The following is a 12,872-nucleotide window of genomic DNA, read 5'->3' on the forward strand; positions in this document are numbered from 1 at the left end:
GCGGAGCATAACAATGTCCCAGTCTAGCTCTATTATGGTATTTTGAGCCTGGCTTACTCTGAACTAATTAGTAAAACTTATCATGGTGTGTGCCACGCACCTGTTTTAAAGGAGGTACTCAAAGAACCTTGTTGCACAAGTACCTGGTTGGGATCTGCTTTCTTCTTTTGAGCTGTTTCCTACTATTTTCCAGTAGGCACTGGATCTGAACTTCTGTGAATAACCATAAATGGATATGTAGAAGTGACATAGGAATAAAAGGAAAGCTGTTTCCATAGTGAGAAAGAAAAAAAAATTATTTCTCTAGGTCTCACTAGGAAGCAAAATGACATAAAAGAGTCTTCCATTTTAAACCCTGCAGGTGTTTCCCAGTTCTTTATTTAGTGATGCAGCTGAAAGATGATGTTATAGGAAACTCATGGTATGTTCATTTTGCTTTTTTTCCTTAGTTTTTAGGCAGATGAGGGGTGTGACGCTGTTTTTCATCCGGAGAGCAGACCTCAAAGAATCCGTGTTCTTTGCTACGAGAAAACAGGAAGCATGCTCATTTTCTTTCCAAAAAAAGAAATGCCTTACATATCTATTAAAGACTTAATAGGATTAAGGGGTACAAAATCGGGCTGATCTCCGGAGCCTTAGGACATCGACCCCCTCAGAAGGCGAGGAAGTTGTTTGCAGGGGGTTTGAGGCTACGAGTATTTTGCTTTGTCAGGTGTAGAGTCTGTGGGGGTCGGGTGGGGACGGCTGGAGAGGCAGTCAACCCCAGCTAGAAAGAACGTTGCCATGGTTTCCGCGTTGGTACCTCCCCCCACGCCCTTCAGTCGGTGTTTCTTTGCTTGGCAGAAGATTACGTATTTCCGCTTCCGGTTTCGAACTGGCTCGGGCGCTGGCGGGGGTCGGGCGGGCGCCGGGTGAGGAAGGGTGCTGGGGGTGGGGAGAGGAAGGCCGGTGCAGCGGGAGGGCACGTTTGCGCGCAGTTGTCCCCCTTTTTAAAGCCGGAGAAAGACTCGGCTCCTAACTCCCACCCCAGCCCTCCTGGAGCTACGAACGGTCCTGGATGGAGGGGGGCTCTGCGGTGCATCCCGATCCTCTCGTGCTCGTCCACGTCAGTCCCCGTGGTGACAGCCTGCTACCACCTCTTTGCTTCCCCGTGGTAGAGCTCATATGGGCAGAAAGAACGAGGGAGTCTTGATAACGATTGGCGTGTGATGTGAAGGCTATGAGAACTTGCACGTGCCTGTCTTATTGAGCACGTTGCATATCCAGACTGAATAAGCCGTGCGGTAGAGTGTGTATTCTGTTGTGTGTTTTGTTTTGTTTGGTTTGGTTTGGTTTGGTTGACCTGGTCTCTATATGTTCTTTTCCTTTTCTCCATCATTCTTTAGGTCCTACGGAGTGAAGACTTAATTTCAAGTCATGGCAAAACATCTGAAGTTCATTGCCAGGACTGTGATGGTGCAGGAAGGGAACGTGGATGGTGCATACAGGACCTTAAACAGGTAACTGTTAAGGGACCAGAATCATGCTCAGGTCAACTCTCTTGAGAAGTGTGGTGGTTCTCTCCCCTCCCCTGCCATGCGTTGTTCTAACCAGTGCCAGTCCAGGTGTGCATAGTCTTGAAATTTCTCAGCCCCTCAGTTTACTGTCTTCGAAATGAAGTCCTCAGAAACCTAGCTATATGAAGCTTATTCATCGGCTGTCATTCCTTTGATGATGAACCTGAATTCTCTCCAAGACCTCAAATACAGCCAAAGGGAAAATTAAGTTACAAAGTTGCCAAGGAAGCAGGAACATGATGTTCCTGTATGCATCATGTACTATGCATGATGCATAGAAAGCTGACGGAGGGATTGGTGTGGGACAAACCTAATGGAGAAGACAAATTCAGATTTGGAATCTTGGAGGAGCAAGCAAGAGATGAAAAGCATTATAGGTTTAGAGGAAGGTTACTTGCATAAGCAGAAACGTAGAGATGGAAGTATACTTACTGGCTGGAGTGGAGGTGCTGTATTGAAGTGTTCTGAATGCTGTAGACTAAGAGATTTGAATGACCCTGCTGAAGAATGCCCTACCACTCCTGTTTCTTTTTTTTTTTTTTAATTTGATTTATTTTAATTTTTTTAGAGAGGGAAGGGAGGGAGAAAGAGAGAGAAACATCAATGTGTGGTTGCTGGGGGCCATGGCCTGCAACCCAGGCATGTACCCTGACTGGGAATCGAACCTGCGACACTTTGATTCGCAGCCTGCCCTCAATCCACTGAGCTATGCCAGCCAGGGTCCACTCTTGTTTCTTAAGCATGCTTCATTCTTGATTTTTTCTCTCCAGCATGAAGCAGAGCTTGGAGAAACAAATGCTTGTTGAGTTGAATTATCAAAGAATTGATGAAAGAGATTTTAAGAGATTATATGAGGTGGCCCTCAACCTTAAGGCCAGTGAGGTAGTAGCTTTATTTCATAAGTAAAGGAGGTCTGGGAAGGTAAAATTATACTTCTTGGTCACACCATTATTGAATGATGAAGAGGAGTATAAAACACACATTTCTAGTACAGTGTTCTTTGCTCTATGTTACGAGATTATTTACTAGTTTCTCTGGAAATAGAGATACCTGTGGCAGTTATTTTCCAGTTAGGAACCCTTACTTGACTGGGTTTAAATATTGGTGGGGTTCTTGGGGACTGAGAGGGTAAATGAAAAAGAACCTAGTTCTTAGCAAAGCAAAGAGTTCTGAGTGTGATTGGCTGGATGGCAGAAAACCACAATACATGAAGGCAAAGATGTTGTCAGGAGCTGTGTAAGTGAAAAGCTGTTGCTGGCTGAGGATGGTTTGTGTGTCTTTTACAATGATTTGGTGTTGAGTCAGCCCCATTTCCTCATTCAGTGTCTGTGCGTGCCAGTCATATCCTTGCACAGAAACTGTGCCCTCTGCATTACCATTTGTGTTGAAAGTGAAAATAATCCGTTACCTACCCACCCAGTGGTAAGATACCCTGTTTCATTTCTTTCTATTGCTGCTTATTCGCACCTCTCTTATTTCATTCCTTCTAGTGGCTGTCTGCGAGAGGGTTGTAGTGTCTCATGACCTTTTTCTGCCCGTAATTGAAAGCACAAAATGAATGTTTTACAGACTCTGTATGAATTAGCTAATGGGATGAAATGCTAAATTTGGGGAAAGGAAGTCTCGCAGATTACTCCACCCTTTTTCTGGCTTCTCTCTGTAAGTCCTTTTCTGTGTAATATATTTTGATGGCCCTTCTAGTCGGGAGGATTGAGATGTTTGTATTGTTATGAATGCCAGAGGGGAGCTGTTACTTATGGTAAAACAGATTTCAAAGTCTCAACTGTAGCATCCTTCACATCCTCTATTCCTAAAGTGCAGATAACACAAAAGCAAGAAGTTTGTTTTTAGGAAATTAGTTTCTTTGACAAAAGCCAGAAACAATTTGTGTTGCGGTGTTATTGTACTTATCACACCATTTCTTAAAATCAAGAAAGTAGCTACAACTTTAATACGTTTGGCCAAGCCACAGCCTGAAAATAGTTTTTTCACATAAATGAGGTTAAGGGCACAGACGCTGAAGCTGACTACCTGGTTCAAATCCCAGCTCTGCCACTTGCTAGCTTCGTGATCTCTGGTATGCTACTTAATGTCTCTCTGCCTCAGTTTTGTCATCTGTAAAGTGGGACTTTATAGTACCCTCATAGGGTTGATGTGAGGATTCATTTGTTATAATTAAAGTGCTTAGAACAGTGCTCACCACATACTAGGCATTATGTGTTACCTATTATCATAATTTGGAAGCTATTTTAAGGGAAATTTTTACCTATTTGGTTTTGCTTTGTGGGTAATTTATTTATTTTGAGAAATTTGCTGTAGTGGTTTTTCTCTATCTCGATCATCAGGTTATGCTCAAGGTGGCCTAAGAGATGAGAAAATTAGAAAATAATTAAGCTTTATTTTGTCATGAGGATTTAGTTTGCTGGTGGTATTAAATGGCTTTTTTTATAGACAGTGATAACTTTTCAACCAAGGTTCCTCCTGTTTATTCTGTTGCTAATCTCATTTTAAAATAACAGTATTTATTTCCTCTATATGCACTGCTTTCTCATCCCCCATTTCCACTTAACCAATTTAAAACCTGGAAAACAATGTATTTCTAATTTTGTTTGCCTGGAGGGGTGACAATGTTTTGCTTTTTCTGTTTTCTTTTTTCTTTTATCTAAAAATCCTTTCTGATCCTAGGTGGGTGGTAGATGAGGGATGAATGAATGAGAGAGAGAGAAAGAGAAAATACCTGGTGCCATCTGGCTTGGCACTATGTCAGATCTTGTTCTTAGGCCCTTTCCAAGTATCTCTAAACTTCTTTTGTCCTTTCTCCTTTTTGTGGCACTGCAGCCCCATACTTCTTTTAAGGGTCTGTCATCAGAAACAGCAGGAGACTGGTCAGTGTGACACCACATGGTTTTCAACCCAGGCTGCCAATTAGAATAACCTGGGAACGCTTTTAAAAAATTCATGCTGCTGGGGTCCAACCTCAGGCTAAATTAGGGTCTCTGGATGGCAGCATCTGACCAGCAGTGTTTGTTAAAATGCCCAAATCAGCCAGGATTGTGACAGACTTCTTAAGGATAGACACCCGTGCTTTTGCATTTGTATATCGTTTGCATCTACGAAAGTGTCTGGCACATAGAAGGCTCTCAATAAATATTTACTTAATGAATGTGAATGTTCCTCTTATCTCTCAGTCTTTTACTTTAGTGTTTGTCAAACCTTTCCACTGAAATATCCTTAACAGCAGAGAGTGAAGGAACCACAGGCGTACCTTGTTTTATTGCACTTCGCTTTATTTATTTATAGGTGTTGTGTTTTTTTTTAAACAAATGAAGGTGAGACCCCGCCCCCACCAGCAAAAAGATTATAACTGGCTTTATTGCGATACTTGCTTTATTGTAGTGGTCTGGAACCGAACCTGCAGTATTTCCAATATGCCTGTATGGGGGTGGAGGGTGGGGTTCTGCCAGCGCTAGCAAACAACAGGGAATGTCTTTGAAGAGTCTCTCTCTCTCTATATCTCTGTCTCTTATCTCTATCTCTCTAGTTCTCTCTCCCTCTCTTTTTAAAATAAAATTTTAGGTAAATTTTTAAAAATCTGTTGCTATTATGTCTCTTTTAGGGCTAGCACCCTCCCCCCCACTCAAGTTAAAATTGATGCTCCAGGTAGATGCGCCAAATTTATTCAGAGACTTTTGTCTCTCCATAGTAAGTACCCTTAGGTCTAAGAAACGTGGCATTACTTGTTCTTCACTAAAATACCAATGTAGTAATAGGTTTGGGGAAAACCAGTTTACAATGCTTAAAATGAAATTAAACAGAAGAAGTGGAGTGGTTAGACAGAAAAATAAATGAAGAGATTGAAGCCTCAGAGACTCAGGCCCTGAGGTGTGATGGTCTCTTTTAGGCTTCCTTACGCGTTTGGAAAACTCGAACTTTGTGGCTGGGATTATCTAGGGAAAGCAGAGCAAGAAGGCTGTGTGGTTGGAAGGAGCCAGCACTGGGCAAGTATTGTGGCAGTGATTTTTATTATCTCTGGGAAGGAAAGTTACTTTGTTGATTTAGATTTTAGGAAACTGCTTTTCTATTCCTTTTTATCTTGGAGTGTTAGATATATGTATCCCCATAAATTTCTTTAAGATTTAAAAAAAAGATTTTATTTATTTATTTATTTATTTATTTATTTTTAGAGACGGAAGGGAGGGAGAAAGAGAGAGAGAGAGAGAAACATCAATGTGCGGTTGCTGGGAGCCGTGGCTTGCAACCCAGGCATGTGCCCTGACTGGGAATTGAACTTGCGACACTTTGGTTCGCAGCCCGCACTCAATCCACTGAGCTATGCCAGCCAGGTCCCATAAATTTTTTTTAGCCTCAGGAAATAAAGTGGTATTTTAATATATATTATTTTGCTCTTAGAATAATTTTATAGGCAAGGATTTTTACGCATGCAGATATGGGTAAGCTGGTCCTGGTGTGTCCCAGTCTTCTGTCTGTCAGACACAACATTTTCTGATGCATTCTTCTTCACTTGTTTTTCTCTTCTTTTCCCTAACGTCCTCTCTCTGGCCACCTTTTCTGTATATATCTATTACATACCAGGCTTCTCCTTATCTCTCTCAGCTTTCTGATAGTTGGTAGCTTAAAAATAAGTTACACATTCTGAGGTCTAATTACAACAGTAGGTAGAGAGCAAATGAGAGGAGAGAGAGGTGGTTAAAACTTTGGCATGTTTGGCGAGCAGAGGCGATCTTACAAAGGAATCAGCCTATGTGTCTGCCCAGTGAGATCACTGCAAAATGTTTGTTATATAAGCAAGGGCCCTGATTGGTGCCCTGGGATGAGGAGATAGAGAGTGAGGGTTGCTAGGAAGCCCTGCATGATTGGCTGGCCCCAAGCAAGGAAAGACAAGCACACTGGATGCGTGCCTAAATGACCCCTTTTATTTCTGGTAGGCGAGCCTCTGGTCCTGACATAGGCTAGCTACACTGACATGTGAGTCTGCCACCTCCAACCTCCCCCAGCTCCTTTTACATAATCTGTTGAATTTCATTGAAACTGGCAGCTGATTTCTCCTTCAGTGTTACGTTGCCAGGCACCTGAACTCAAGGTTGATTTGTTTACGCTAAAGCTCTTGGTCTTCCAGTCCTTGAACTACCTTTAGAAGCAGAAACATCATTAATTAATATCCTCTCCTTTTACTTCATGAGTTCTATAAAGCTCTTCCTGTATCCTTTTTATTAGACATAAATTGAGTAGATGCCTCTACGGTAGGAACTGGGGATCATTTAAAGATGATCTGTGCTTTGTAGGATAACTAGAAAGTGCAGCGTAGGGGAGGGAATCCCCACCTGGAATCTTAGAATTTATTTGGTCTGTGTTTAGGAACTAGTTAGAACCACCCAGGGAACACCATTAGCAACCCTATAATTACATTGGGGGTCACCGATCTTTTCATTCTTTCCCCTCCTCCATTCTTTTCTTCTTCTGGTACTTCTTTCTTGCCTTGTATTTTTGCTTCATGACACAAGCATTTGCTGTAAGATGATCACTTCTGTTTCAAACCCCTTTTGAAACTCCAGTAGGATACCTGAGTATGTGTCTAAACTCCCTCCTCCCTTTGCAGTTTTCTTCATCCTGCTTTCAAATTGTCTTTGTTGCTCCAGTAGGACCCCCTTCCTAGGTGAAGTCATATCCAGGGGGGCTGTGTTCCTTTTATAATCTATTCTCAACTTCAGTCAGTCTCCTTGTTCTTTTTATATTACATATCTGGTTTTTTTCTTTTAGAGACTTTTTTTCTGGGGTTTTTTTCCTCTAATATATAGTATCTGGACCAAAAAGTGGGTTTTATTGAACAGCAGTAAAAGAGGTCTAGAGAGAAGTAAATGCTTAGATGTCTGGATCATTCCTTCTGCTGACTGTGCCCTGTCCTCTTGGCTTCCATCTCTTTCCTCTGATGAAGGAGCCTCGCCCAGCTCTTTTCTCCCTCGTTGTCTCCTTTGCCCATGGGCACTGCTGTCGTTTGTCTCCGGAACCTCAGCAGGTTTTGTTTGAGAAGCAGAAGTCCATTTTGGAGCACAGCACTAAAAGTCCTGATTTCTGCTTCTAGCTCCATTTTGTGGTCTTGGGCAGGTCAGCCTCCCTGAATGTCAGTTTCCTAATCTGTAAATAGATGAGGTTACCTGCTTGATCAGTTTCATAGGATGGTAATTAGGCTCATGGATGTGAAAAACCCTATCTAAAATCTAATGTGCCATCTTACTACAGGTAATATTGAGGCTTTCTGAGCCAATATTCCCAAGAACTGTTGTCTGTTATAAAGTCACTGAATCCCTTGAGCTGTGGGCATTTGTCAGTCACCTAGGGGACTCATTTGTATCATATATTTACTGAAGAAGGCTTAATCTCTAACCTTAAGCACACAACCCAGTAAGGAAGATTAAAAAAAAATCACAGTTAAATATACATTGTCTGATTAATGCTTTAAAAGAGGCCTTAACAGCGTGCTACAGTGTTGGTTCTCCTGGGACTGTCAGTGGCACCTTGGAGCTTGTTAGAAATGTCCACTGCTGGGCTCTACCCGAGACCTGTGGAATCAGCAACTGGAGATGGCCCAGCAGTCTGTGTTTCAACAAGTCTTCCTTTGCTACATGGTAATGTTTAAGAGCCACTGTGCTTTGGCACAGAGGGAAGGAGGGATGAATTTCACCTAGAGCACTTTACAGACATAACTACTGATTTGGGCCTTTGAAGTATAAATAGGATTTCATGAAACAGAAAAAATAAAGGAATGATATTCCAAATAAAGAGAACATCTTGAGCAAAGGTAGAAAGTAGATACACAGTATGCTTGGAGAACTGCACCCAGCTGATTGTGACCAGGGCATAGGCTTTATAGGGCAAGTTATTAAAGGTGAAGCTAGAGAAGTGGGGTGCAGCTCAATTGCTTAGGGCTTCAGGCTCACACTAGTGGTTCTTAGATTTAGCTGCACATTGGAATCACCATGTTCCTCTCCCCTTGTGATTTAATTTATCTGGAGGGTGGCCTAGGGGGTGGAATTTTTAAAAGATCCCCAGGTGACTGTAATGTGCAGACAAGATTAGGAACCACTGGCGTAGACTATTTTGTATATTGGAAAAGATTTTTTAGCATCAGAGTGACATGATCCAGTTTACGTTTTAGGACAATAATTGGTATAAGGAAGGAGAATGGAAGTAGGGCAACCTACTTATCCTTCACAACTCACATAAGTTTAGGAAGCCTTTATTACCACCTTCTCATCCTCAAGTCCAGTTTAAGTGATTCTCCTGTGTGCTTCTGTAGCAGTGTTTCCCTTACTTTTGCACCTATCACCCTCTTGTAGTTCTTGTATAATTGTCTTCTCTACTAGACCTCAGGTAGGGAAACATGTCTAACTTTTTCTGTCTTTAGCATTTAACACAGTGTCTGGCTTCCAGAGTTGGCATTATTAATAAGTACTTTTTCATTAAATGACCAGTTAGATGATTATTTCAGTACTCCAGATAAAAGATAATAAAGACCATAATTAGAACTGTGGCCACAGGAAAGGAGAAAAGGACAAGATCTAAACTATTTCAAGATATAAAATTTATAGGATATGGTAACTATGGATGTAGGAGGTGAAGGAGAACTCCTAGTCCAGGAACATACTGAGATTTTTAACTGGAGTAACCAGTGATACCATTAACAGAGTATAGAGAAGGAGGGATAGGTTTTAGGAGGAGACAGTTAATTTGCTTTTTTGGCATTTGGAAATAATCTAGCTCTCAGGTAAGATTGGGGTCAGGCATAGAGATCAGGAGTAGTGCTGGATCAGCTCTCAGTTGTGGCTCTACATTAGAATTATTTGGAGGTCTTTTACAACATTTCCAGTGCACAATCCCACTCTAGACAGGTCAGTCTGAATCTCTGAGGAATGGGGCCTAGGCCTCAGTACCTTTTAAAAACCATGTGCGGGGTGGTTGCATCATGGTTGAGGCTCACTGGCGGAGGGTAATAAGATCACATGTAACCAGAAACTAAATGGTTTATAGTCAGAATCTGAAGGAGTGCTGATATTTAAGGGTAAATTGAGGAAGAAAGCCATCAAAGGAGATCCTTCATGGGCAAATACTGAGTCTTTTGGTCTTTAGTGGCTTTTCTATTGTAAGACTAGTGTTGGGTCCACATGACTTCTGGGGGGGACAGTTTCCAACAGAACCCAAATTACCTGTTTCTGGGAGTTCATGGCAATTCCCTAGACTCTCATTTCTCTGCCACTAAAACCTGGACAAACTGATTTATACAAATATGATTCTCTGGTAGCCTACAAATCATTCTCAATATTAAACAGCAAGAGGCTGGGAGAGATCCTATAGGCACAGTGGTTCCCATGTCTATTCACATTTGTAATTTACCCAAAGCTCAAATCTTTTCAAGTTCATGTTCAATCTGTTGTTGTTATCTTGGGCTTTGTAATACAACATAGAAGCAATAAATAGAGTTTCCTACTAGGCAGAAGTAGCTGGTGGCTTCTCTATATAGCTTCTTCCTGTGTGCCCTTCTTCCAATTATAATAGCCATGTCTCAACCTCCTTATTTCCATTTGTGTTTGTGACTTGTTACATATAATGAAAGGGCAGGGAAAGCAGGAATGGGGCCATGTAAACAATGCCAGGAATGGAGGGCAGCAGCAGCAGGTGCCTCCAATCTCCTCTGGGTCAACTGATGATGGGTTGAGAAGGAGAGACAAATTACAGATAGGAGCCAGAGCTCTCAAGAGTCCAGGGACTAGATAAATTATAAAATAAGCCTCCATGTCATCCTGGCTCAGTAAAAACAAAGAGATGAGCCCTGGCTGGTGTGGCTCAGTAGACTGAGAGTCAGCCTGCGAACTGAAAGGTCACCAGTTTGATTCCCAGTCAGGGCACATGCCTGGGTTGCAGGCCAGGTCCCTGGCTGGGGGCATGTGAGAGGCAATCAATGTTTCTCTCACACATTGCTATTTCTCTCCCTCTCTTTCTCCTCTCTCTAAAAAATAAGTAAAATCTTAAAAACAAAACAAATAGGTGAGTTTGAGTTAGGTGTGTTATAAACCCAACAGGTGAAGCTGGATTGCAAGGACCTGGCAGGGGGTTAGGGAGGCAGAAAAAAACAAATTGAGCTCAGTTTTATGGTCACTTAAAGATTAATAAAATGTGGTTTCTGCCTTTGGGGATTTTCAGTCTAATGAGAGAAATGTTTGTGTAAGTAACTAATGGAAGAGCAGAATGAAATAATTGCTGAGTAGGTCTACAATAAAGTAAATGGTTTCCTCTAATTAAAGAAGATGAGAAGCCTTTGTGGAAAGGTAACATCTGGGTTTGGCATGAAAAAGATGAAAATTTCTGTCAGAAGGCTGGTGGCTGGGGGTCAAAGGTGGCATTCTAGGCGCAGGGAGCAGCGTGAGTAAAGACTTGGTGTTAGAGCGTGTTCAGGGACTGGGCAGCACCGTAGTGGGTGGGAGCATGCGGAATGTGGAAAAATGATGGGTGAGGCTGTTACTTTAATGTTCCCTTTTGTGTCACAGATGTGATGAGCGTCTCCCCTTTCCCTGTATTGAGTAGACCCAGAGATTTCTCAGACCTACTGGCTTCAGCTATATCAATTTTTAAACACAGCAATCATGGAACTGTATTCCCCACTAAGCATCAAATAGGCATCGCCCTCACTGATTTTCTTTTATTGCTACTACAATGACTCGCCCTGTGCGGAGACTCTGAAATGACCCCTTGGTTGAGAATCACTGCCACAGGTAGCCTCTGTTCTTATAGGACTGTCATAATCCTCAGGCATGCTGTGGTAGAAAAAAGGTTGAGAACACGGCCTCAACGATAAATTCCCCAAGAGCAAGAACCACTCAATTAACTGCTCTTTACTCCCCCAAATTCTTTTTTGGGGTCTCTATAAATAGGCAGTTAATGCTGTATTGCCACCACGTCGCATCAGTTGTTTGGTCAATTGACTTCTGACCATCTATAAAGTTGGAACGGAATAGTAATGAGCCCAAGCTTCTAACTTCATTACCTGCCTTCATGCAGAATCCTCACCATGGATGGGCTCATTGAGGACATCAAGCGGCGCCGGTACTACGAGAAGCCCTGCCGCCGCCGACAGAGGGAAAGCTATGAAACCTGCCGGAGGATCTACAACATGGAAATGACTCGCAAGATCAACTTCCTGATGCGAAAGAATCGGCCGGATCCGTGGCAGGGCTGCTGAGGCCTGTGGGTAGTGGGCCCAGTAGGAGAACCTCTATCCAGGCGCGTCTCCAAGTCTTTCTTTCTGCAGCCCTGTTTTCTCTTGCCATTTCTCGCAATAAAACTCAATCACATGTTTATAAGAAGGCCTGTGTATGTAGAAACAATCCCACTGGTCAGCAATGGTCCCTCTCTTTCATTAAGTGAAAGAGAAACTGGATCAAAAGTGGTCTAGGAGTAGAATGGTGGTTGCCAAAGGCTGGCTGGGAGGGGGCAATGAAGAATTATTGATTAATGGGGACAGAGTTTGAATTTGGGAAGACGAAACAGTTGCGGAGACAGGTGGTGGTTGCATAGTTGCATAACAGTGTGAATGTATAAAGCCACTGAATTGTACACTCAGGTGGTTAAATGGTAGATTTTATGTCACAGGTGGCAAACACAAGGCCTGCGGGCCGAATCTGGCCGTCCACCTTGCTTTATCCAGCCCAGCACCTTGTTCCTGCCCAGTGGCAGTGCCAAGCTCCTTGCCCCACATTAAGGAGTAGTTATATTTATGCAGTCCTAAAAGTACATTCGGCCCTTTGAAGGCAACCGCGAGGCTGATGTGGCCCCCCCGGGAAAATGAGTTTGACACCCCTGTTTTATGTATATTTTACTACAATAAATTTTTTAAAGTAGTCTAGGAGAAATGAGGAAATTTTCTAAAATGTAGTGGAATATATTTACCATTTCCTACCCAAATGTTATGAAACACAAAGCATGATCTTACCATTGGAAAAGCATCTGTTAACCCTTTGCTGAACTGCCCCCCTAACTGTTAGGTAAAAGAAGGAAAGGAAAGATGTATATGTTTGGAATAAATTCTGCTTCTGAGATACCCGTCAAGCAGACTATAGAGTGCTGGAATCCTTAACATAACTCTTAACCTGTTTTCCCTCATTCCTTTAGTTGTTCTAAAGGAGGCCAACAGAGGGATGGTAGAAAAGAGAGTAGGGTAGTGTTGAGAACTAGAGGGGCACAGAGCCAGAAACACCTACAGCAGCAGTTCTCCAACTGTGGTTTTCAGATCTGCAGTGTCCATAT

General features: G+C 42.4%; 1 protein-coding gene across 4 annotated transcripts; it reads left to right on the forward strand.

Moving 5' to 3' along the window:
• Nucleotides 1-830: 830 nt before the first annotated feature.
• On the forward strand, nt 831-12,668 carry MRPS21 (mitochondrial ribosomal protein S21). Of its 4 annotated transcripts, none has more exons than XM_028502739.2 (3): nt 831-911; nt 1,386-1,499; nt 11,628-12,668. In XM_028502739.2, exons 2-3 carry the CDS (start codon nt 1,417-1,419, stop codon nt 11,806-11,808), a joined length of 264 nt encoding a protein of 87 aa, XP_028358540.1. In that variant the 5' UTR covers nt 831-911; nt 1,386-1,416; the 3' UTR covers nt 11,809-12,668. The 4 variants fall into 4 exon arrangements, with proteins under 4 accessions (XP_028358540.1, XP_028358541.1, XP_035871886.1 ...); XM_028502740.2 differs by lacking the exon at nt 831-911 and adding an exon at nt 914-1,105 and having other exon boundaries at nt 11,628-11,929; XM_036015993.1 differs by lacking the exon at nt 831-911 and adding an exon at nt 938-961 and having other exon boundaries at nt 11,628-11,929.
• Nucleotides 12,669-12,872: the final 204 nt, after the last annotated feature.

The sequence above is a fragment of the Phyllostomus discolor genome, chromosome 14, assembly GCF_004126475.2.
Source record: "Phyllostomus discolor isolate MPI-MPIP mPhyDis1 chromosome 14, mPhyDis1.pri.v3, whole genome shotgun sequence".
Classification (NCBI taxonomy): domain Eukaryota; kingdom Metazoa; phylum Chordata; class Mammalia; order Chiroptera; family Phyllostomidae; genus Phyllostomus; species Phyllostomus discolor.

What these genes read in the sequence shown, in the direction of transcription:
- MRPS21 (XM_028502739.2), top strand. Translation starts at nt 1,417, where the DNA reads ATGGCAAAACATCTGAAGTTCATTGCCAGGACTGTGATGGTGCAGGAA. An exon ending in GCATACAGGACCTTAAACAG is followed by an intron (nt 1,500 to 11,627) that starts GTAACTGTTAAG and finishes GCCTTCATGCAG; the next exon opens with AATCCTCACCATGGATGGGC.